The sequence below is a fragment of the Ostrea edulis genome, chromosome 1, assembly GCF_947568905.1.
Source record: "Ostrea edulis chromosome 1, xbOstEdul1.1, whole genome shotgun sequence".
In the NCBI taxonomy this organism is placed as follows: domain Eukaryota; kingdom Metazoa; phylum Mollusca; class Bivalvia; order Ostreida; family Ostreidae; genus Ostrea; species Ostrea edulis.
Genome location: NC_079164.1, coordinates 39,138,418 through 39,159,772, shown reverse-complemented (window position 1 = coordinate 39,159,772; position 21,355 = coordinate 39,138,418). Strand labels below are relative to the sequence as shown.

The 21,355-nt window shown below is 38.2% G+C and overlaps 2 protein-coding genes across 2 annotated transcripts in view; one reads left to right on the top strand and one right to left on the bottom strand.

The window, feature by feature from the left end:
* Positions 1 to 13,826, top strand: part of LOC125656389 (multidrug resistance-associated protein 1-like) — a 28,535-nt gene extending 14,709 nt beyond the window's left edge. Inside the window, exons 12-30 of the mRNA XM_048886997.2 lie at positions 91 to 237; positions 936 to 1,020; positions 1,133 to 1,202; positions 2,454 to 2,580; positions 3,080 to 3,256; positions 3,341 to 3,508; positions 3,787 to 3,979; positions 4,413 to 4,512; positions 4,590 to 4,701; positions 5,039 to 5,270; positions 5,559 to 5,869; positions 6,564 to 6,763; positions 6,996 to 7,116; positions 8,905 to 9,009; positions 9,473 to 9,616; positions 10,839 to 10,997; positions 11,356 to 11,522; positions 12,344 to 12,538; positions 12,655 to 13,826. Coding sequence (XP_048742954.2) covers positions 91 to 237; positions 936 to 1,020; positions 1,133 to 1,202; positions 2,454 to 2,580; positions 3,080 to 3,256; positions 3,341 to 3,508; positions 3,787 to 3,979; positions 4,413 to 4,512; positions 4,590 to 4,701; positions 5,039 to 5,270; positions 5,559 to 5,869; positions 6,564 to 6,763; positions 6,996 to 7,116; positions 8,905 to 9,009; positions 9,473 to 9,616; positions 10,839 to 10,997; positions 11,356 to 11,522; positions 12,344 to 12,538; positions 12,655 to 13,057 — 3,216 coding nt within the window. The 3' untranslated portion in view covers positions 13,058 to 13,826. The remainder of the gene's footprint in view (positions 1 to 90; positions 238 to 935; positions 1,021 to 1,132; positions 1,203 to 2,453; positions 2,581 to 3,079; positions 3,257 to 3,340; positions 3,509 to 3,786; positions 3,980 to 4,412; positions 4,513 to 4,589; positions 4,702 to 5,038; positions 5,271 to 5,558; positions 5,870 to 6,563; positions 6,764 to 6,995; positions 7,117 to 8,904; positions 9,010 to 9,472; positions 9,617 to 10,838; positions 10,998 to 11,355; positions 11,523 to 12,343; positions 12,539 to 12,654) is intronic.
* A 2,443-nt stretch (positions 13,827 to 16,269) lies between these two features.
* On the bottom strand, positions 16,270 to 19,920 carry LOC125666675 (LYR motif-containing protein 9-like). Its single transcript, XM_048900238.2, has 3 exons — positions 19,674 to 19,920; positions 16,541 to 16,633; positions 16,270 to 16,456 (listed from the first exon to the last, which is right to left on the bottom strand). Exons 1-3 carry the CDS (start codon positions 19,764 to 19,766, stop codon positions 16,334 to 16,336), a joined length of 309 nt encoding a protein of 102 aa, XP_048756195.1. The 5' UTR covers positions 19,767 to 19,920; the 3' UTR covers positions 16,270 to 16,333.
* Between the last annotated feature and the right edge of the window lie 1,435 nt (positions 19,921 to 21,355).

The following is a 21,355-nucleotide window of genomic DNA, read 5'->3' as shown; positions in this document are numbered from 1 at the left end:
GATAAATGTTTGGATGCCGTATATTACCTATACATGTAGAATTCAAATGAAAACAAAAGGCAATTGACATAAAAAGTCCTTGGATTCCAGGTGACGTTGGCGACCTTTGCCACGTACGTCATGTCTTCTGCAGATCATATCCTTGACGCCAAGAAGGCTTTTGTGGCCCTGGCACTCTTTAACATACTGAGGCTTCCTATCAACCTTATGTCACAGACCATCTCCCTACTAGTACAGGTAATTCATTCTGATGTATAAATATGATTGCTGAAATTGTAACCGAAGTCGAGGTTTATCAATACACCATGCCTCTCTTGACTTCCTTTCTATATCAAGACAGACAATTGCATCGCTTGGGGTCGAATTTACTATTAAAGAGGAAAGGTATAGAACTTTTAATATAGGGTACCCACGTTATCCGGTGTAAAACAATAAACCAATTGATTAAAATTCTACTTTGTTTTCTAATATATCCATACATAATCAATCTACACTACTACCAAAGTATACCCCGATATTCCGTATACTATTCCATATACTATGAATTGGGGTAAGAGATTCATTTTAGAAATGATATCTTATGCTGCACATTCTATGTAATAGCTTGTTGCAATGCTCAAATATTCTGTTTAGTCGTATAGTAACAGGGCCCAGCTAAAAGTGGACCAAAAATAATGTGCATTTTTTCCTAATTCATGCCTGCATATCTTGGGAAGTATAAGGAGTTTCGGGATGAACTTTGGTAGTAATGCAGATTGATTATGTTTGAATATATTAGAATACAAAGTAGAATTTTATTTCATTTGGTTTATTGTTTTTACATCGGCTAACTTGGGTACCCTACATTTAGAGTTCTATACCTTTACTCTTTAATACTAAATTCGACTCCAAGCGATGCAATTGCCTGTGTATCAAGACTGGTTTTTCCGTTACAGGCTTTTGTGTCCATCAAAAGGATACAAAATTTCCTTGTCATGACGGATCTGGATCCTACAAATGTACACCACTCAACCCTGTCAGGTCCGTTTTTATAGATTTATATTGTTTTATTATTGAGGCTATAGATTGAAACTAATTTTGGTAGTTTACCATTACAACAAAATTCTGGTACCTATTTTCATACCGTTCATAGATTATGCCATAGATGTGGAAAATGGGTGTTTTACCTGGGACATCGATTCACCGACACCAACTCTTAAAGAGTAAGTTTACATAAATGGGACAAAAATTGTTTCGTTCAATAAGACCGGCGAACATTAAAGGGAAAGGCAACCCTAACCACATTGTTGCCTTTATGAATAAAGTATTACTTACTGATATCGTAAATCACAGTCTTTAACAATAAAAATCCTTGCTAAACAATTTTGCTAAGAGAGCGGCCATTGAAGTTTGATTTATTACGTCACACCGTCGGTTCCGGTTTATTTCATCAACAGCACTGTAAACATGACAATTCTCTAACAGTTAAGTTTGGAGCCGTATAGATTTGAGCCCGTTCTTTCGCAAAGAGAATTTAAAAGAAGACGTTCAGTCGAGTCGCAAACCAGGCAGATGGTACTCGTTTCTTCATACATGTAAATGTCTCAAACCTCAACATGTCATTGTACGTAAATGATGGATCCACAGTTTACATAGTATTTTCTTTTCAAATAACTTTGTTGGGTCAAGAATTTCGGGGGGGGGGGGGGGGGGGGGGGCACATCTCCCCTTCGCATTAGTGTAATTAACTGCTTGACAGGAAGGCATCCACCTATTTACAATGTATTCATAAAATCTAGACGGTGTGACGTAAACATTGATTTTTGTGGTCTTGGATACAAAAGAGTACCGGCATTAATTCAATTAAAAAGTGCAATAATTGAATTGATGATATCTTCAATTATTTGAGTTTATGTTAATTTGGCGCTCCATACATGTAGCTTTAGTATTTATGCATGACCAACTTTATAAAATTCAATTCAACCACACGTTATTCGTATACTCTTAAAGCATATTTGTACAATTAACATTTCGAGAAAATAGTGTGTCTGTATATGGAACTCGATTTACGAAAAAGCTGCCCCCATTTCTCATTCATATTTACACATACTATATTGCTATCGCAAAAAAGTTAATTGCAATTACTTGCAGCGCTTTCATCGATATGAGCAAGACTGTGTTAAATTATATGTGTATATTATATATATAATAAACATCAAATCAAAAGAAAAACAATACTCAAAATTAAAATCCCCAGTTCGTGCTGAAATATGTTCCCACTCGTGCGCGGCGATAACTTCGGATAAGCTTAGATCTTTTCTCCGTCCGCCCATTGCATGGTGACGTCAAATGAGATGAACATCATGGATGCTGTATATTTCATTTCTTGCCACTTTATGTTCGCCGGTCTTATGTTGCATGTATAGAAGAAACTGGAAAGGGCATTCTGGATATTCTTTTGATACATTTTAAAGCATTGTCCTGAAGATTCCAGAAGGAATGCTGGTAGCTGTGGTAGGGCAGGTTGGGTGTGGTAAATCGTCCCTCATCTCTGCCCTGCTAGGGGAAATGAACAAACTCGAGGGAAGTGTTAATTTCAAGGTGAGTCACAATTTGTATTTTAAAACACCGATCCTTAACGTCTTAATTGTGCAAGCTCATGGAAAACACTTATTGCCAGTGCTACCTATACTTTCCACAGAAGTCGGCAATTTTATCAATAAAGTAGAAATATATGAGAAATGGGCATAAATACTACCACTGAGCTTCGCGAGCGTAGCGCGCTCGCTACGCTCGTGAAGCTCAGTGGTAGTATTTATGCCCATTTCTCATATATTTCTACTTTATTGATAAAATTGCCTACTCCTGTGTACTTTCTAACATCTGCGAAATACTGGGGAGTTGATAAACTCACGGCAATTGTTGGTACATGTATTAGGTTAGGTCCTGATCTCTTGCTTCATGGTATATGGTGGTTGTATTGCATATCTAAAATTGAGAGAAATATTTTCCATTTGGAAACGATGCTCATTCTGAAATAAATTAAGATTTGGTTGAGACTTCGTATGATTGCGTACTATCTACACCTACACTCTTTTAGGGGACCACGGCTTACGTTCCACAGGAGGCGTGGATCCAAAATGCAACACTGATGAACAATATTCTTTTTGGGAAGCAGTACATACAGAAGAAATATCAGAAAGTCGTGGAAGCGTGTGCTCTGGTTCCGGATTTAGACATGCTTCCGGGGAGGGACCACACGGAAATCGGTGAAAAGGTAAGGCTATCTAACAGTAGGGATTGCAGTTGTGGGAATGACAAGTTCAAGTAAGCGTCAGAGTTTGGCGTTTGGTTTTGACAGGGAATCAACATCAGCGGTGGTCAGAAGCAGCGCGTCAGCCTAGCGCGTGCTGTCTATAGTAATTCCAATGTATATCTGCTGGATGATCCTCTGTCTGCCGTGGACTCTCACGTAGGAAAACACATCTTTGATCGCGTCGTCGGACCTAAAGGACTTCTGAAAAATAAGGTTAGGTTTTCATACTCATTAAAGTATTTTTATCAATAACAACGTTTATGAACATGATTTGCTTGAGAGATATGCTCGCAACCAGCAAACTCTAATATTCAAGTACCATTTCATAAAACAAAATGCTTAAAATGCCTTTCACTTAACTTTGTAGCATGATGGTGGGCAATATTATTCAAAACACTCAGCGGTCAGAAAGCTTGCTTTGACAATATGCCTATGAATTAAATGTGCCAATCTCGGTAATTCAATCAAGGTTTCTATAACTTACATTATAGACGCGCATTCTGGTGACCCACGGCGTCCATTGGCTACCCATGGTAGATATGGTGGTTGTCATGGTGAATGGCAAGATCACAGAGGCGGGAACTTATGACGAGTTGATCACACACGACGGACCGTTTGCGGAGTTCTTGAGGGAGTACTTCATCAATGAACCAGATACTGAACTGGAGAATGAACACCCAGAAAGTAAGAGGAATCAGTTAAACCTTATCCTTAGGCTGGTGATATTGTGTTCCCATGGTTTGTACTTGTGTTGAAATATTGATTTCTATCGAATTGCACTTGTCAAAATATCAAGAAAGCAGTCTGTGATTTTTTCAGTTTACTTTCAGCTTCAATTAAGTCTTGGTTGTTACAAGTGTTGAATTGCATTTGCTTTCAGCTACAATCAAGCACCAAGTGACGTTAAATTTGCATGATTGATTACACATTTGTTACACTTTGAAAGAACTGTAAATACATTCCACAGCATGTACGCAATATAGCATAAATACTAAAGCAAAGGAGAAAGCTACTGAATAAAAACTACCCATCCATCAAATCTAAATGCTGCAAAATATCTCTGTTTACTTGATATGAATGCTGCAAATATTTACATTGATTTCATATTTACCCTTAGTTTCCAAAATAAAGACACAGATACTGGAGAAAGTCGAATCGGTGACGTCAGACGCTTTGACCTCTGACACAGAAGGCAGGAGGCTCAGTCTCTCTATCAGGTAACACAAATTCTAACATTGATTCCTTTACTGCCTTTACGAAAAAGCTATATTCTCCTTTGATTTAAATTCTGTAGGAGAGAATCAAAGAAACAAGAATTAGGACGAACAGCCTACCCTAAACCTGCAGAACAACCGCTTACGAAACGACAGAAGCTTACATCAGAAGAGACCTCCCAGGAGGGACAGGTGAGAGGAATGATAATTAATATACTAATTGTAGCTGTTGTAGGAAGGACAGTTGAATATACATGGAAAATACTAATGATCCCGTGAGCTAGCTAAGGATATATATGCTACATCAATATCTCTTTTAAGATTACTCATTTTACTTGATCGAGATAAGGGTTCACGGCTGGTGTGACCAGTTAACAGATGTTTACTCCTCCTCGGCACCTTAGTTTACCTCTGGTATGTCCAGGGATCCGTGTTTGCTCTACTCTTAAGTGTATATTTTTGATAGGAATTATGAGATTGATCACTGGTAGTTATCTTTCACTTTTACGTGTTTGTCTTTGTTCTGCAGGTGAAGTGGTCCGTATTCACAGAGTATGGTAAGGGAGTCGGCATCGTCACTTGTCTCTTCGTTCTCCTCGTCTTTACGTGCTATCATTCCACCAGCGTGTTCTCCAACTACTGGTTGTCCTTCTGGACTGAAGATCCGCTCCTCTTGGATCTGGAGAAGAGGAACACGACAGAATATAGCGATAGAAAAAAATATTACCTCACCATCTACGGGGTTCTGGGAGTTATTCAGGGTTAGTTCTTCATATTTATTAAACTTTGTATCTCGCACAAAATCCGCTAATTCTAACACTTTCAGATGTGCATACAGCTTTGATTTCGCTCATTGTTACAAATGCCCGATTTCACTCTGTGTTGATATAAATCGCTCGTATGTCTTCTTTCTGACATTAGAAACTGTTAAAAGTATTTTCACTCCAGTGAGTACGGTTTTGATTTTGCATATTGTAAAACAAGGGAACATCAATGACGACACTGCTGCATATAGTGATGGACTATGAATATCACGTGTTCTTTTACAGGGGTTCTTATATTCCTGTATGCCATCATTTTGTCTTTGGGAATGGTGAGAGCAGCTGGAAAACTACATCACATGATGCTCAAGAAAATTCTCCGTGCGCCAATGGCGTTTTTCGACACAACTCCTCTAGGGCGGATTACAAATCGATTCTCAGCTGACATTGACATTATGGACAACACATTGCCCTTGACTTTCCGGATAACTCTGAACTCGCTGTTTCTGGCTCTCAGTACTTTGATTGTCTGCACTATCAACACACCCTACTTTGCGACATTCGTTATTCCTGTGGCCATTCTGTATTATTTTATCATGGTAAGACACACCTATGCTTGCTTGATATTCAATAAAGTCTAGAACAGCAGATAGGTGTTCACCTAGTTCCCACATATAAGCACACTGTCTAGCTCAACGATATTTCAGCGATAAATTTCATTCTATATTTATTGGTTTTGGAATTTTGTAGTATCTGTGATAGTTTTGATGGACCTGGTAACTTTTTGACTAACGTATTGTGCCCCTTTTACGAATATCGCATAACTGCTGTAGTTTTAATCCTTGATACGGTGCCGTTGGATTAGCCCCTGAAAGGTTCACAGAGAGGAAATAGGGAGTATATTGTGACGATGCGCACGTGCATGCTTTCTCGTAAGGGTCTGTGTAAAACACTATTAATGACTTGTCTAGGAATAAGTGGTTAGGTTTTTTGTATGATGGGGTTTATGTATTCTCCATATAAACAAACCAGATGATATTCCTTATATTTATGTTAGTGTCACAACTTGATTTTATGAGTGCATGCTTTTATGTCCAACTGAAACGTCACTGTGTGTCACAGTGCTTATATAAAATTAAAAAAATACATTTACAGTATAATGAAATAGCAAAGTTTTGTTTTTACAAATATTTCAAAACGTTAGAAAATTAGAGTATTTAGTTTATATTTCCAGACAATCAAAGCAAAGAATACTTACGTGAGTAATACGAATGGGTTTGTTTTCATGTTTAGAAATTCTATATTCCCACGGCTTCCCAGTTAAAGAGGTTGGAATCGGTAACGCGGTCTCCGGTGTTTAACCACTTCAGCGAGGCTGTGACAGGTGCCAGCGTCATCAGGGCCTATAGAGCCCAGGACCGGTTCCGGGAGGAGTCCTCTCGGAGAGTGGATCAAAACATGGAGCCCTACTACATCAACTTCTCCTCCTCCAGGTCAATGGATATTTCATATCTACTTCTGTTACTTATATAATTATTGTAAATACGGGTTTTGTTCGCAGAGATATTCTAGTAAACTGTCGAGTTTTTAAAAACTTCTTTTACGTTACGAGATATTTTCTTCCGAAGGTATGAAAAATGAAGAGATTAACATCAACATACATTGGAATCCTTTACAGTGGTAGTGATTCTCTCGTTTAAATGTTTTACTTTTTTTCTTCTGTAGATGGCTCGGTGTAAGGTTGGAATTCCTTGGAAACTGCCTTGTCCTTGGTGCCACTATGTTCAGCATATTTTCCGATCTTAATGGCGCCGTTGTGGGCTTGTCAATCACCTATGCACTCCAGGTATGAATTGCATTTCCTTAAGGAGTTTCAAAAATCTTACCATAAATTTAATGGAAAGGGGGGTGAGCGATAAATCGTTTCCAATCGTGTCTTTGAATCACTTGAGTCTACAACGAAACGCAACATAAAGTGTCCATAACCATTGCATAAAGATAATTCGTACTTCTCGACCATCCTGAGGGAATACGGGTAAAAGTAGGTCCGCAGTACCCCTTGTTTGTCGTAAGAGGCGACTAAATGGGGAGATCCATCGGATGATGTCCTTAAAACCGAGGCCCCGTGTCACAGCAGATGTGACACGATAAAGATCCCTCCCTGTTTAAAGACCGTAAGCGCCGAGCAAAAGCCTAAATTTTGCAGCCCTTCACCGGCAATGGTGATGTCTCCACATGTCAGAGTGAAAATTTATTGAACTTGATGTTAAACAATATACAATCAACCATCCATTAATTTGAGACCGTGCTTTAATATTTTGGGATGAAATGACTGGAAAAATGAAGGTCATAGAAATAAGAAATACTACATTAACAATTCCTGGGTGTGTGCAGTGAAAATTAAATCTCGGACGTTAAACTCGTACTCTAAGAGGTCAGGAATCGGTGGTTTCAGCGCTTTGTAATAACTAATGCTCATTTTGCCGATTATCGTGAATGAGAAGTATAATTCCGCATTATTTACATGATATTAAACCTGCGAGAAAATTATATCTCGAAGATTAATACAATTGAATTGATTGTAAAGTCTAAAAATATGGAGGGCCTCAAGCAGAGGAACTATCATTAATTAAGCGGGCCTTAAAAAAGGGAGGGGTATGTAATTTTGAATACGTACAGTGTATATGTAGTCCCTCAAGTAAAGGGATGGTATATTTTTAAAACGCTAAACACGCCTCCAACAAAAAGGGAAGGGGGCTTTATGATACTAAGAATATGAAGTTCCTCAAAGAGATTGTAACACTAAGAATGGGAAGGAGCGAGCATATCGAAATAAGAATAAATAGAGCGATTTATGCCCCCTTTTTGTTAAAAAAAATGTACATCCTTTCTTGTGACATTTGGCTACAGAAAAGATCCTCTATAAATTGCGAGTTCGCATGTCTGTATGTATGAGGGAAGTTCCCCTAAATGTTAACGTCTATCTTTCATCGTCGCCGTTAATATTCTGGTAATGTATATACTCTCTGTTGACGCAACTCTCGTATACTGCAAGTTGGACGACATGAATGTCGCTGTGGTAGATAAAGTTCTGTTTTAAAATCCACGCAAGATGTCTATTTTACATTTGAAGTACACAAAAGTGTAACAATTCTGTTGATGATTGATCAAACCTACAAGATAATCATTTTATACGCCTAAAGCTTTTGGTTGCTTAGGCATAGTCCACTTGAGTACAGACGGACATTGCTGGAGGTTAGGTCAAGTGTGCAATGTTAAGCATGTATTTTCTGGGTTCTCGCCTCAAAAATTTATACAGTGGACGCTAATTTTGGCTTGTTGAAAATAAACAAGTTTGTCCTCATTCAACAAATTCATCCATTCAACAAATTGATTATAATTAATGATTAGAAGACAGTAGAAACATTGCTTGGGCAGTCACTCTTCATAACTCCCAAACAGTTTTGGAAGGCGTATTAGATATATGGGTACATGTACAATTGGAGCAAATCGGCTGATAAAAGTCATTTACATGAACCATGACTAATACAGATCAGCTGAAAGGTCAAGGTTACACATTCGTTTGAGTAACATTTGAGATAAATAATATCGAATATTACATTCATCATTTCAGGCCACAGGGATACTGAATTTGCTGGTGGTGAACTTTAGTGACTTGGCCAACAATATCGTGTGTGTGGAAAGAATCAAAGAATACTACACAGACGTCAATAGTGAGGTGAGGATGACATCATAGACAAAGACTGTAAACCCAGGCTGATACTGTAAACTATTTCTGATACTGTAAACCCAGACTGATACTGTAAACTATTTCTGATACTGTAAACCCAGACTGATATTGTAAAGAATTTCTGATACTGTAAATCAATACTGAGACTGTAAACTTACTAAGTCTTATAACCAAGACTGAAAAACCAGATCTGTACTAAAGCCAAGTCTGGTGATTAAATACTGATTGTACGACAATCAAACATCATTTATAAGACTGGGCGAAATTCTAACTTGATCTGTAACTTGTTATGGCAAAGCAATGTACCAAATATGAAATAGATATCTGGAAGAACAGAGAAAAGGTGCGGAAAACTGATTTGCCGGACTGACGGGAGTGCAAAGCTTCAACTTCGTCGGTAGGGGACTAAACATCTTTGCGAATTGTGTCAGGAACCTTTCTTTTTCCTTAGGCTGAGTGGACAAACACGAACAAGCCACAACCAAACTGGCCATTGTCTGGAAATATCAAGTTTACCAACTACAGAACTCGATACCGGGAGGGACTGGACCTAGTCCTGAAAGGGATCACGGTGACCGTTAACCATGGGGAAAAGGTACTGTAAGACCTAGTCCTGAAAGGGATCACGGTGACCGTTAACCATGGGGAAAAGGTACTGTAAGATCCTTATCATAGGGAAAAGGTACTGTAAGATATGCTTATCACAGGGAAATGGTACTGTAAGATCCTTATCACAGGGAAAGGGCACTGCAAGATATGCCTATCACATGGAAATGGTATTGTAATAAGTCTACTTTGAGAAAAAGGAAAAGTAACATTTTTACTACCGGAAAAAGGTAATGGGACAAGCTACATGTACCATGGAGAAAAAGGTAACGTAGGATTGCTTTCCACAGAAAGTAAAATGGTAACTGCTTACCTTGAGGAAAACAGTGATACAATGCTGTATCGTATTGACCATCAAATACAGGGACAAACAAGGTTGTGTGTTGTATTATCCGTCATACACGGGGACAAATTGTATGTCGTATTGACCGTAAATAGGGACACTATAAATATTATATTGACCAACAACCACAGGGAAACCGTGATGTTTAGTGGTTAGCATGTGGTATGTCATGTATCATAGTTACTGCCGGGAAAAGTTGATGTTTCATCGTTACCATCAAACACGGGGGGGGGGGGGGGGGGGCGTTTACATTTACCATGTGGGAAATTTTAATATTCTTTCATTAAGCTTTATTAGAGTTGTTGTACACTGTGAAGGGGGGGGGGGGGTTAGAAATGAGAAAATATCCCAATTACAGATAAATTTCATGTTCGTATACACATACATGTAGTTTTCTTTGACACATTGTATGTTATGATTCCTATAATATACTATGTTATCATTCCTTACTTTGACACATTATGTATGAATGTATCATTCCTTACTTTTGAGCCACTTTATGTCATCATTCCTTAACTTGACACACTACATGGTATCACTTCTTCCTTTGACGCACTATGCTATCGTTCCTAGCTGTGACGCAATATATGTTATCATTCCTTCCTTTGATACACTACATGTTATGATTCCTGACTTTGACGCACTGTATGTTATGATTCCTTTGACGCATTGAATGTTTTCACTCCTTCCTTTGATGCACTTACTGTCTATATGTTATCATTCCTTATTTTGATGGACTACATGCTATTCCTTAATTGAATGAGGATTATAGGTAGCCAGGAGTTTGATAATCCATGCCACTGATATACCTGTAATAAGCAGTAATAAGAAGTGTTTGTTATAACATTGATTTACTGTATATTTATAGATTGGGATCGTCGGTAGGACAGGGGCAGGGAAATCGTCCATGACGTTATCACTTTTCCGCTTGATTGAGAGCGCGGGGGGCGAGATCTCTATTGATGGTGTCAGGATTGCAGATATTGGACTCCATGATCTCAGATCCAAAATTACCATCCTACCTCAGGTTATCCACTATAGCAATATATTGACAACCAGCGTGTTGTTCTGGAAATTCTCCCTTGTATCGTTGTATCATTAACATAACGAGCAAAGATATGTTTAGTGTGTGTGTGTCATATATATATATATATATATAGAGAGAGAGAGAGAGAGAGAGAGAACTCTAAACACTTTGTTGAAATATTTCGACCGTGTTACCGGTCTTCTTCAGTCGTGTTGATCGAAGAAGACGGTAACAGGTCGAAATATTTCAACAAAGTGTTTAGAGTTTTTTCTGTATTTTACTTCCAAAAAAGAGACTTTATATATATATATATATATATATATATATATATATTCATATGAATAATATGCTTGTTTAGGATCCTGTAATTTTTTCTGGAAGTTTACGATTGAACCTTGACCCTTTCAACGAGTATACAGACCTCCAGATTTGGAGAGCTTTGGAAACCGCCCACCTTAAATCCTTCGTCCAATCACTGACGGGCCAGTTACAGTATGATTGTGGGGAAGGAGGCATGAATCTCAGGTTTGTTTATTTTCATGTCGCGGTCATGTATATAAGGTCAAAGGACAATCACAGTACGACTGTGGGATAGAAACGTTCATTTATAGTAATTAAATAATTATGTACTTCAGCTTGCAACTCAATGTCATTTGGACAATGTCGTATTCATAGGACAGCTACAACTGTAAGATAGAATAGTGTCATGGAAATTGCGATTATGATTGATGGATTATATCTTGCATAACGTCTCGCTCGAGAATTTTTCACTCATATGGAGACGTCACCAAGACGGTGAAGGGCTTCAAATTTAGGCCTATGCTCGGCGCTTACGGCCATTGAGCAGTGAGAGTTCTTTAGTGTGCCATACCTACTGTGACACGGGTCATCCGTTTTTAAGGTCATCTCCGTGGACCCATGACATTCACACTTGATGCCGAGCGTTTGGCGATGGAACTGTCACTAACTGTTTTAACAACTTAGGTCTGTCGCGGCCGGGATTCGAACCCCGGCCTTCCGCATGCGGGGCGAACGCTCTAACCTATCGGCGATCGCGGTGGTGAAATTGCGATTATGAAATGTTTTTCAAGTAGCATGCTACGTTTATTTTCTTTATATAAGATAGATAAAAATTGTATGACAAAACGCGTTTGGACTTGTACATGAAAGTATTCAAACTCACCCTCAGAAACTTGCGCCTTAGGTTATACAATCATGTGACGATTATTAGTATTTACCGAAGAGTCCAAAAACTAATTAAAATGAACGGCATAAGTGTAGAAAATGTTTCCCTTATGATCAATAAATTCGCCTTCGAATTCTGTATTTTCATTCTTTTAATTTAGTGTTGGGCAGCGCCAGTTGTGTTGTCTGGCGCGAACTATCCTGAAGAAAACAAAGATTCTCATTCTGGACGAAGCAACGGCTGCCGTGGACTTCCAGACGGACGATCTGATTCAGCAGACGATACAGCGAGAGTTCGTCAACTGTACAATCCTTTCTATCGCACATCGGCTGAACACCGTCATAGATTACGATAGGTAGTTTAGTTCAACATGATCAACAACTTCTTTTAAAATTAGGATTTACCAAATAAACCAAATGGTATTCAAATAATTTGTAGATCTAAATCTGATATTTCATCGTCTTTTCCTAGAATTATGGTACTGGATAATGGCCAAGTGGTGGAATATGACAGTCCAGAAAACCTACTAGCGAAAAAAGACAGTATATTTTACAGTATGGCCAAAAATGCAGGATTAGCGATCGATGTCCAAGCACGAGGTGCCACACCCTTGCTGCCGTCCCCGCTTTCTACATCAGTGACCAAGCCTGACAGCAGGCCAGGGTCTGCCAGCAGTGAGGACGCTTCCGCTGCGTCAGCATCTCCCTTCGGTCCTCCACCCCTAACACCCATCAGTAGAATAGACAGTGAGGAGACACTGCCACGATCGTCCAGTTCCGAGTTTGAAACAAACGACCACTCACCAATAAATGACGAGACACTTACTCCAAGATCAGGATCACTGGCTGAAAACAAAAGAGAATCGGAGGTTTGATTCCAGGGGTAGTAACCGTAATTATGAATAGCTACTAATTACAGAATACACAGGGTGGACTAGGGTGGGCATAGTGTTCTAAGGTTAGGCATTTTTAAAACAAACAATACCCATAAAATCAAAGAGGCACTGAGTGTGCAATTATGACATCGCCAGTGTGGTAATAAAACCTGTGTAAAGGATTATAATAATGTATTTCAAATTTAATTTTCATTTAGAGATACATGTAGTTAAACTAATAAATTAAATACCTTTTTTCAAGCATATATTTTTATGGTAATAAAATATTCTGTGTTTATGAAGATTATGATTTGCATTTCAAATGTGATTTACATACATGTATTGTTTTGTCCTTATTAGGATAGTAAAATCAGTAAATCAAATTAGTAAGATATTACCTGTGAAGGCTTATAACATTGTGGTAATAGAATATTTGTGTTTAGATAGATAATTATTGTGTACATGTATTTCAATTGTGAGTTACATATATTGTTCGGTCCTTATCTAGATAGTAAATATAGAAAATCAAGTATAGTTAAGATATTTCTTGTGCAGAGGTATAAAATTATGGCAATAGATTATTTGTGTTGATCAAGATTATACTGTGTATTTCATTTGTGATTTGCATGTATTGTTTTGTCCTTAATATACTAGATAATCAGAATAATCAATCAAATATTTAAGATGTTTCCTATGTAAATGTATGTATTTGCACTAAAAATGTGATTGTTGAATAGTGTTCATGTAATAAAAGCTTTATCGCAATCAATGATGAATTAAACTTCATAGAATTAAAAAGATCATTCTATCCTTATCCAAGCTGCAGTCTAATAATAATGATTTCATTTAAGCCCTAGGATCAGCTAGTGTTGATCTACAGGAATCGCTGTCATTGAGTCTCAAGAGCTGATATCATTGAGTACTGGAACGGTTATCAGAATTTTAAAAGTGATACGCATGGAAAAATAACTTTTACGTTTCCTGATGGAATTTTTATTGAACGATGTTTGAACTCTATCCAATTTTCCAAACCGTCAAACTTGCTAGGGATTATGCGATTCCAAAACATTTCCCCCGGAATTTTTCTTCTTTACGTTGCACTAGATAACTATAATGGCAACCTGAATGTCAAACGGAGGTGAAAGGAATACTAGTAGGCCACAGGTCTGCATTCACTGATCATCGTACAAAATGTAGATTCAGAAAGGGGAGGGGGAGAGTTGAAACAATTGTTGAGGATATATAACTGGTGAGAGAGATGAAACGGTGAACATTTGGAAAAAGATATCGTACAATTTTTAAAGGAATTTATGTGCTGAAGGTGTAATTTGGCCATTGCTTACCTACTTTTAAAAGGGGAAAGCGAATTTGGCAAGGTAATGGGTACTGGCGATGCCCTACTTCAATCATTTGTCTATGAATATTCCAGAGACATACTAGAATATCTTTAGATTTGGATAATTCCAACAGTCCCAAATGTAGGGCGAGTTGATGTTTACAGGAACTTTTATATTCTAAAGGAATGTGCAGCAAAAGGTTGGTGGGCCGTGTTTGAGTCTCTGTCACCTTCCTTCAAAATCGTCTCATCTCTACCCGGCTTGTAACTTTAAAAAAGATTATTTTTCATACACAGTGCTTTCAACACAATGAAATTCGTGTTACACTTTAAAATTATTTATCAAACACAGTGAACATGAACAGATGTAAGGCATTACCTTTCCTTATTGAACTATTCTTGTGTTATACTGCATGAAGTACAATGTCAGGATCTATGGGCTAACTAGATCTTGGAAACGACCATAGAATTTGCAAAATGACTTTAAACGAGACGTTGAAACCCCTGTAACATAAACTCGTTTTTCAGTAGCCTGCCTCGATTTAAATATTGATCATACGCAGAACATGTACAAAAGAATCATGCCGGATCGATTTCTTTTATAAAGCGTTTATACTGTCAAACGTTTGGTGCCAATGTTTTCATCTTGATGTACATTCTTTCATCAGAGGACGCGTTATAAACTTCAGTTACACCCTCTAGTGAGAGAATGCTTTGTTTCTAACTGGTCATTGGGCAAGTGTAGCGCGAAATAATCTCCCCTAAAATAATTACGCGCTGGTCACAGTGAGTCAATGCTGTCTGACGTGTTTCATACCAATTATTAGGCCGTTCTTGGCACACTGATTCCGACTACGGATTATTCCGTTAACTGATCGGAATATTGGACTCATAGCGGGTGTGACCTGTCGACAGGGGGGAGCTTACTCTTCCTAGGCTCCCGATCTCACTTCTGGTATATCTAGTGTTCAGTGTTTGCCCAACTCTCTATTTTGTATTCCTTTTGGAAGTTGTGAGATTGATCACTTCATTATCTTCACCTTTTCATGTACAAATATGTTTATTAATGCTTTCAAAAAAACTTGGCAAATGTTCCTGATAAACTAAGGTGTTCAAAAAGGTCCTTTTCAAGCAGGTGCTATTAGGACTCCCAATTTGATCAAGAGGAACCGTTTGTAAAACATGAAATCGATTCGGAATTCTGTGTTAAGATGTAGACTTTCAAGCACGTGTTTTTCTAAGCTTACCTGACAATTGTTGGTTACCTCTACGCTATGACCTTTGGGCTCTATTGAAAGTTTTTTCAGAAAATCAATTTATTGCTTGATATTGATACATAGATTTTACTACAACCCCAAACCTTTTTATAGTACACCATTTTCGGTAGTTCAGTAGAAGAACGTTAGCTTCGTAACCAGGCTTGGATTTCTCGAAAAAATCTCAGACTCAAATCCAAGTTTCTACTTCAGATTTTTTCGAAAATTCCAAGCGAGGAGGTCATAAGCCCGAGTCCCGATCGTCGCGAGATTGCTGCTTTGCCAAACTTTCGGCATTAAAGATATAGAAAATGTGAAGATAACGCGTATAACTCCTAAAAGAAATACAAAATTTAAGAGTTGGGCAAACATGGACCCCTGGATATAGAAGTGAATATCACATGTCTTTCAGACAAAACCTTCAAAACAGAGGTCCCGTTTCGCGGCAGTCGTTGGCACGTTACAAACCAGTGCCCTGAACACGAAATGTTTCTTACCTTAAAATTGGTGACGTCTCAAAATGAGCGAACATTTTTCGAAGGGAGGTAAAACAAAGAAAGCAAAATTAAATGTACTTTTTGAAACTTAGGACTAGCCGTCTAAAAGTTAGAAAATCGATCCTGGATAAAGAGCATTTAATCAATAACATAAGAGAACAAAGTATGAATTTCACAAGTAAATCAATCAAAAGACTGCAATACTTTTATATTCATTCAAGATACTGAACATCTTGCAGTCCAACATTGAGGGCATTCTTTTCTTCGAACGTCTACTTCGCTTTGTACTGAAAAGGAAACGTTTTAATTCCTGTTTAATTGATATATTTCTCATTACTACTTATTGCGAGGCTAGTGTCGTAGGTTTCAAACAATGATTATAAAGAGTACTCACTTTTTCTAGGAGCCACGCCATATCTTCTTGTGCTTTATCAATTATCTGATGAATCCTGACTGGGTCCGTCTCATCAGAGTGGCTGTTAAAGTTCTACAACATGTGCAAAACATAGAATATTTCAGAAATAAAGATCGCGTTTTCGCGGACGTTGCAGAAATAACCTCTGAGGTCGAGAAATGTAATTTTCAAATCATTTCGAGACCGAGGATGTTAGCCGGCGTCATCTACAAAAACAAGAACTTTATTTTTATTATATACCCATCAATGTATCGTTCATTGATACTGTGGATTTGACAGTGTGTGATCCGGTTTTCCGGATCACCACACTGTGGTTTTCTGATTCCGTATCAGTATCCTCTGAAACTGATGCCGTCACAATGACGTCACAATGCATCAACGCAACGTTATTTGTGGAAAATATTGAACGCGTCACAAACGAAACTGCGTACACAAAACATAATTTCATAGTATGTCTGTGTTTTTGATAGTTTGGATTACATTTTATTATCTTAGAAATGTGGATTTAAAATGCAGAAGGGGGTATATAATAAATTTATCATTACTACAGTAACTTGATCCGAAGAGTTGGATCACGTCTCGTTGACAGGCGCGGATCATCAGATCAAACTCGACGCTTCGCGTCTCGTGTGATCTGATGATCCGCGCCTGTCAACTCGACGTGATCCGACTATTCGGATCAAGTTACTGTAGTAATAATATATATATATATTCTACTACGGATCAGAAATATACAGCCGATCGTTTACTAGTCTCGCTTTCCCCAGACTTTCGCTCTCGAGACTTTGTGCGAGCGAGAGTCTGTTACTAGTCGCTTACCTATAGTTACGAATTAGGTGACGTTGTGGCAGTTTCCGAAACAGATTTGTCTTAGGCCAGTTAGGGTTGGGTTGATCGTCGGTGCTAAGCTAGATATATAGGTCTATTGAAGATACTGTATGAATTAATGTTTGTTAACCCTACGTAGGGCTAGTCTAGATGTTCGTTCAATTTCATAGCACTATCTAGACACTACGTAGCCGCTATACGATCTTGAACGCAGCCCTGGTCTACATGTTTTTTCTAACACAAAACGTGAGGTACTAGGTATCCTAGATCTATTTTGAGTTTGATTGATTGATTGTATAATGTTTAACGTCCCTCTCGAGATCTTTCACTCATATGGAGACTCACCATTGCGGTGAAGGGCTGTAAGATTTAGGCGTATGTTCGGTGCTTATGGCCATTGAGTAGGGAGGGGTCTTTAGCGTGCCACACCTGCTGTGACACGGAACCTCGGTTTTTGCGGTCTCATCCGAAGGACCGCCCCATTTAGTTGCCTCTTACGACAAGCAAGGAATACTGAAGATCTATTCAACCCGGATGACCTTAAAGAACAAAAGTCGAATCCCATTTGGCATGAGGAGTGTGACCTTAAAAACAGATGTGTAGCGGCAGGTGTTGGCACGTTAAGGAACCCTAACTGCGACGGCTCTGAGCGCTAAGCATAGCTTTAGATCCTACATATTCACGACCTCCCAGATATGAAGAATGTTGCAGGGTTTCCGGGTGTACACGGAAGCTCCATATATTCGGTAATTTCCGAATCGGAGCTGTTTGAACTTTTTAAACCCACGGCAAGAACATCCGAAGGAACACAATGAACAAAATGGTTAAATGAACAATCCTGTTATATCGCGTTAATTGGAATGGATACAGGGGTCCACATTACACACTTCATTCTAACACGCATCAAAGTCTCACTGGCTTTACTACATGTAGTTGATTCTGACAGTTTGTGCTCTTTGGGAAAATGTTAAGGATGGGCCTTTATTGCACTGCAAAAAACATAAATGTGTAGGAAGAGGGAATATTCACCTAAATTTCTAGTTTAAGAATTTCGTGTTGCAAAGATTTTTTACCGGATTCATCTAAAAGGGAAGTTAAAAAAAATAGGCACTTTCCAACATTGCACCAGTTCATATGTATAGTTCTGATCTGAATTTCAGCACTGTATTGTAAATCTTTCAGGGAAATTTAGAGATTTAGAAAATATTTATCATCAGCTAAACAGAAAGCAAGGTCACAGACTGATTTAAATAGCAAATATCGCATTCAAATCTCTTAAGATATTTGGATAGCAAACAAACAGCCTATAGGCCTACAGAATACTCCAATATAAATACAGTGACATGAGTGTCGCCCACCTTTTAGTAGTTGTAATACTGTAACATATTCACTAGACATTTTCTTGAAAAATGTTAACTCTCTGACATTGTCATCCATAATGAATTTTAACAGTATCTTGCGGTTCAGTTTCAATCAATAAAAGTAATCTAATCTAACAGATATAAATGAAATTCTACCACTGACAAATCTTGTACCGTAACGGTATACCGGTAAACAATAATACGAAACCCGAGTTAACGAAGTGGATATTACAAATGATGTGTACGCGATGCACAATCTAATGATACAACGTCAGATTGTTGTTTTTTCCCCGGGGTCTCGTAGATTTTTTTTTTTTTTAATTATTGATAAGATACATGTAGTCGATTTCGTATGTATTAACCAGTGGCGGATTTAAATCGTGGTACATGTACCTTGTTTTAAAAAATGTACTAAACGATAAAAGAAGCAATAATTTCTTCCACTCCCGGAGAAATAAATGACCAATCTTTTGATTTCTTGAATTACTTTATCGAGAGAACTTAATTTTTTTTTATAAAAACCTTGAAATTTGTGTCATTTTATCAATTTCACCTGATGAAAAATGATAAAAAATATTACAAATGACTAAATATGAGACATATTTCAAGCTCTATAAAATGCCAGACTCCTTGGCCTGCATCATAAAGTGGCGCCCCCCGTAACCGCAATTCCTGGATCCGCCCCTGTTAACCCCCTCCCCTTACGATGCCTATGCGTTAAATATGTTCTCCCTATATTTAAAACAATGGTACTTCTGGGGCCTCCATAACTGTGACCATGTTGAAAGGATTCAAATTATCGCGTGTATCGTTTGCATCACAGTAACGAGTAAACTTAGCTATTTTGAATGATTTCATGTTTAGAAGCTATTTAATTTTCGAACCAAATTGCGTATATAAAAGGCGCCCCTGTATACAGATACCTGTCGCACGTAGTGTTTGTAATGACCCTGGCTCTCCTTCGGAAGTTTCCGAATGTTTCTCAGCAGAAATCGATACAGTTGTACTGGCGTCATGTTATTTCACATTTTCCATTAGTCTCCAGAATATTTCAGTACGTAACTAACACTCCACTTCTCAATGCACTGAATTTTAATGGAGAGCTCCGCCGTTTAGGCCTAATGATGGGACAAATGTATGGTGATCCAAAAGTGACTTAAATTTTAAACCATGCGTCGTGAAAAGTGTTTGTTTGCTTTACGTCCCGTCGAGAATTTCATTTAGACCTATGTCTAGCGATCAGGGGGCCAGTTTTACAAGACAACTTACGACAAAGTCGCAAGTTTTAAATTCTATTACACAGTTATTACTTTAAATGAATGAAGTAAAAAATTTCTGGGGCTTAATTGTCAACAATTAAAAAAAATATTTTGCATTTTGAGTGAATGATCTAACAATAAACTGAACAATTCCAGTATGTTAAGTTGGATGTAAGTTCTTTTGTGAAACGCGCCCCTGGCAGTAAGGGTTCTTAACGTACCAACGTCTACCACGTTTCACAAATTTTCTTTTGCAATCCAATTGTGATTTTAATGTGAATAAGAAGAGTTTAAGCCTAGTTATGTAATTTCATATACGTATAGTTTCACAAAATTAGTTGAGTCGACGAGTTTTTAGCACAATATATTTTCAGTCTTGGTCATATATTACAGTCTTCACAAAAAACTTTGTGAAGCACAGGCCCTTCGGGCCTCCCAGTATAATAATTTTGCAAGCCCGAACAATATTTTACAGGCCCAAAATGTTTTTTTCTAATTTGACCACTTGTCCTTTGCAAGGTGCTGCATGTTGATTCTACACTATAGATACATGTGCATGTTCTACATGTAATTACAGATCTAAATAGTGTTAATTACACATCTCAACACAAGGTTAATTGCATACATACACAATCGTGTGTTCAGTATTGTAATAAACACCATGTTAATTACAATCCTATGTGGATTACAGCAGTATTAATTTCACCAGTGTGTGTTTTGTAATTAAGGTGTGTATTGACAGTAATGTGCGTTTGTTTACGTGCGTCTGATTGAACATTATTTCGTTTGTTTCAATGTATAGATAGATAAACATGGTTTGAGTACAGTCTAACTCTTACTTACTAATATGTAGTTCCGGTATCCCTGAAAGGCAGGTCTAGAATAGGGCTCGCTGGGTGGCAAAGCTTATCTGGTATCCCTTATAAGTAGGTATTTATATCGTCCGGGAACCCGGGCTAGTTGAGCCCTGATAATTAACTCGGTATCCCTGAAAGGCAGTTCCAGCCTAGGGCTCGCTGGGTGGCAAAGCTTATCTGGTATCCGTCAAAAGTGGGTGTTTATATCGGCCGGGAACCCGGGCTAGTTGAGCCTTGATAATTAACTCGGTATTCCTGAAAGGCAGGTCTAACATAGGGCTCGCTAGGTGGCAAAGCTTATCTGATATCCCTCAAAAGTAGGCGATTTCAGCGCCCGGGAACCCGGGCTAGTTGAGCCCTGATAATTAACTCGGTATCCCTGAAAGGCAGGTCTAGAATAGGGCTCGCTGGGTGACAAAGCGTATCTGGTATCCCTCTAAAGTAGGTGTTTATATCGTCCGGGAACCCGGGCTAGTTGAGCCTTGATAA

Excerpts from the sequence above, each read along its gene's own strand:
- LOC125666675 (XM_048900238.2), bottom strand. The coding sequence starts at position 19,766 with ATGACGCCAGTACAACTGTATCGATTTCTGCTGAGAAACATTCGGAAA. Across the intron at positions 16,634-19,673 it reads ACAAACACTACGTGCGACAG|AACTTTAACAGCCACTCTGA; the intron begins GTATCTGTATAC and ends CACATGTTGTAG. Across the intron at positions 16,457-16,540 it reads TGGCGTGGCTCCTAGAAAAA|GAATTAAAACGTTTCCTTTT; the intron begins GTGAGTACTCTT and ends TCAATTAAACAG.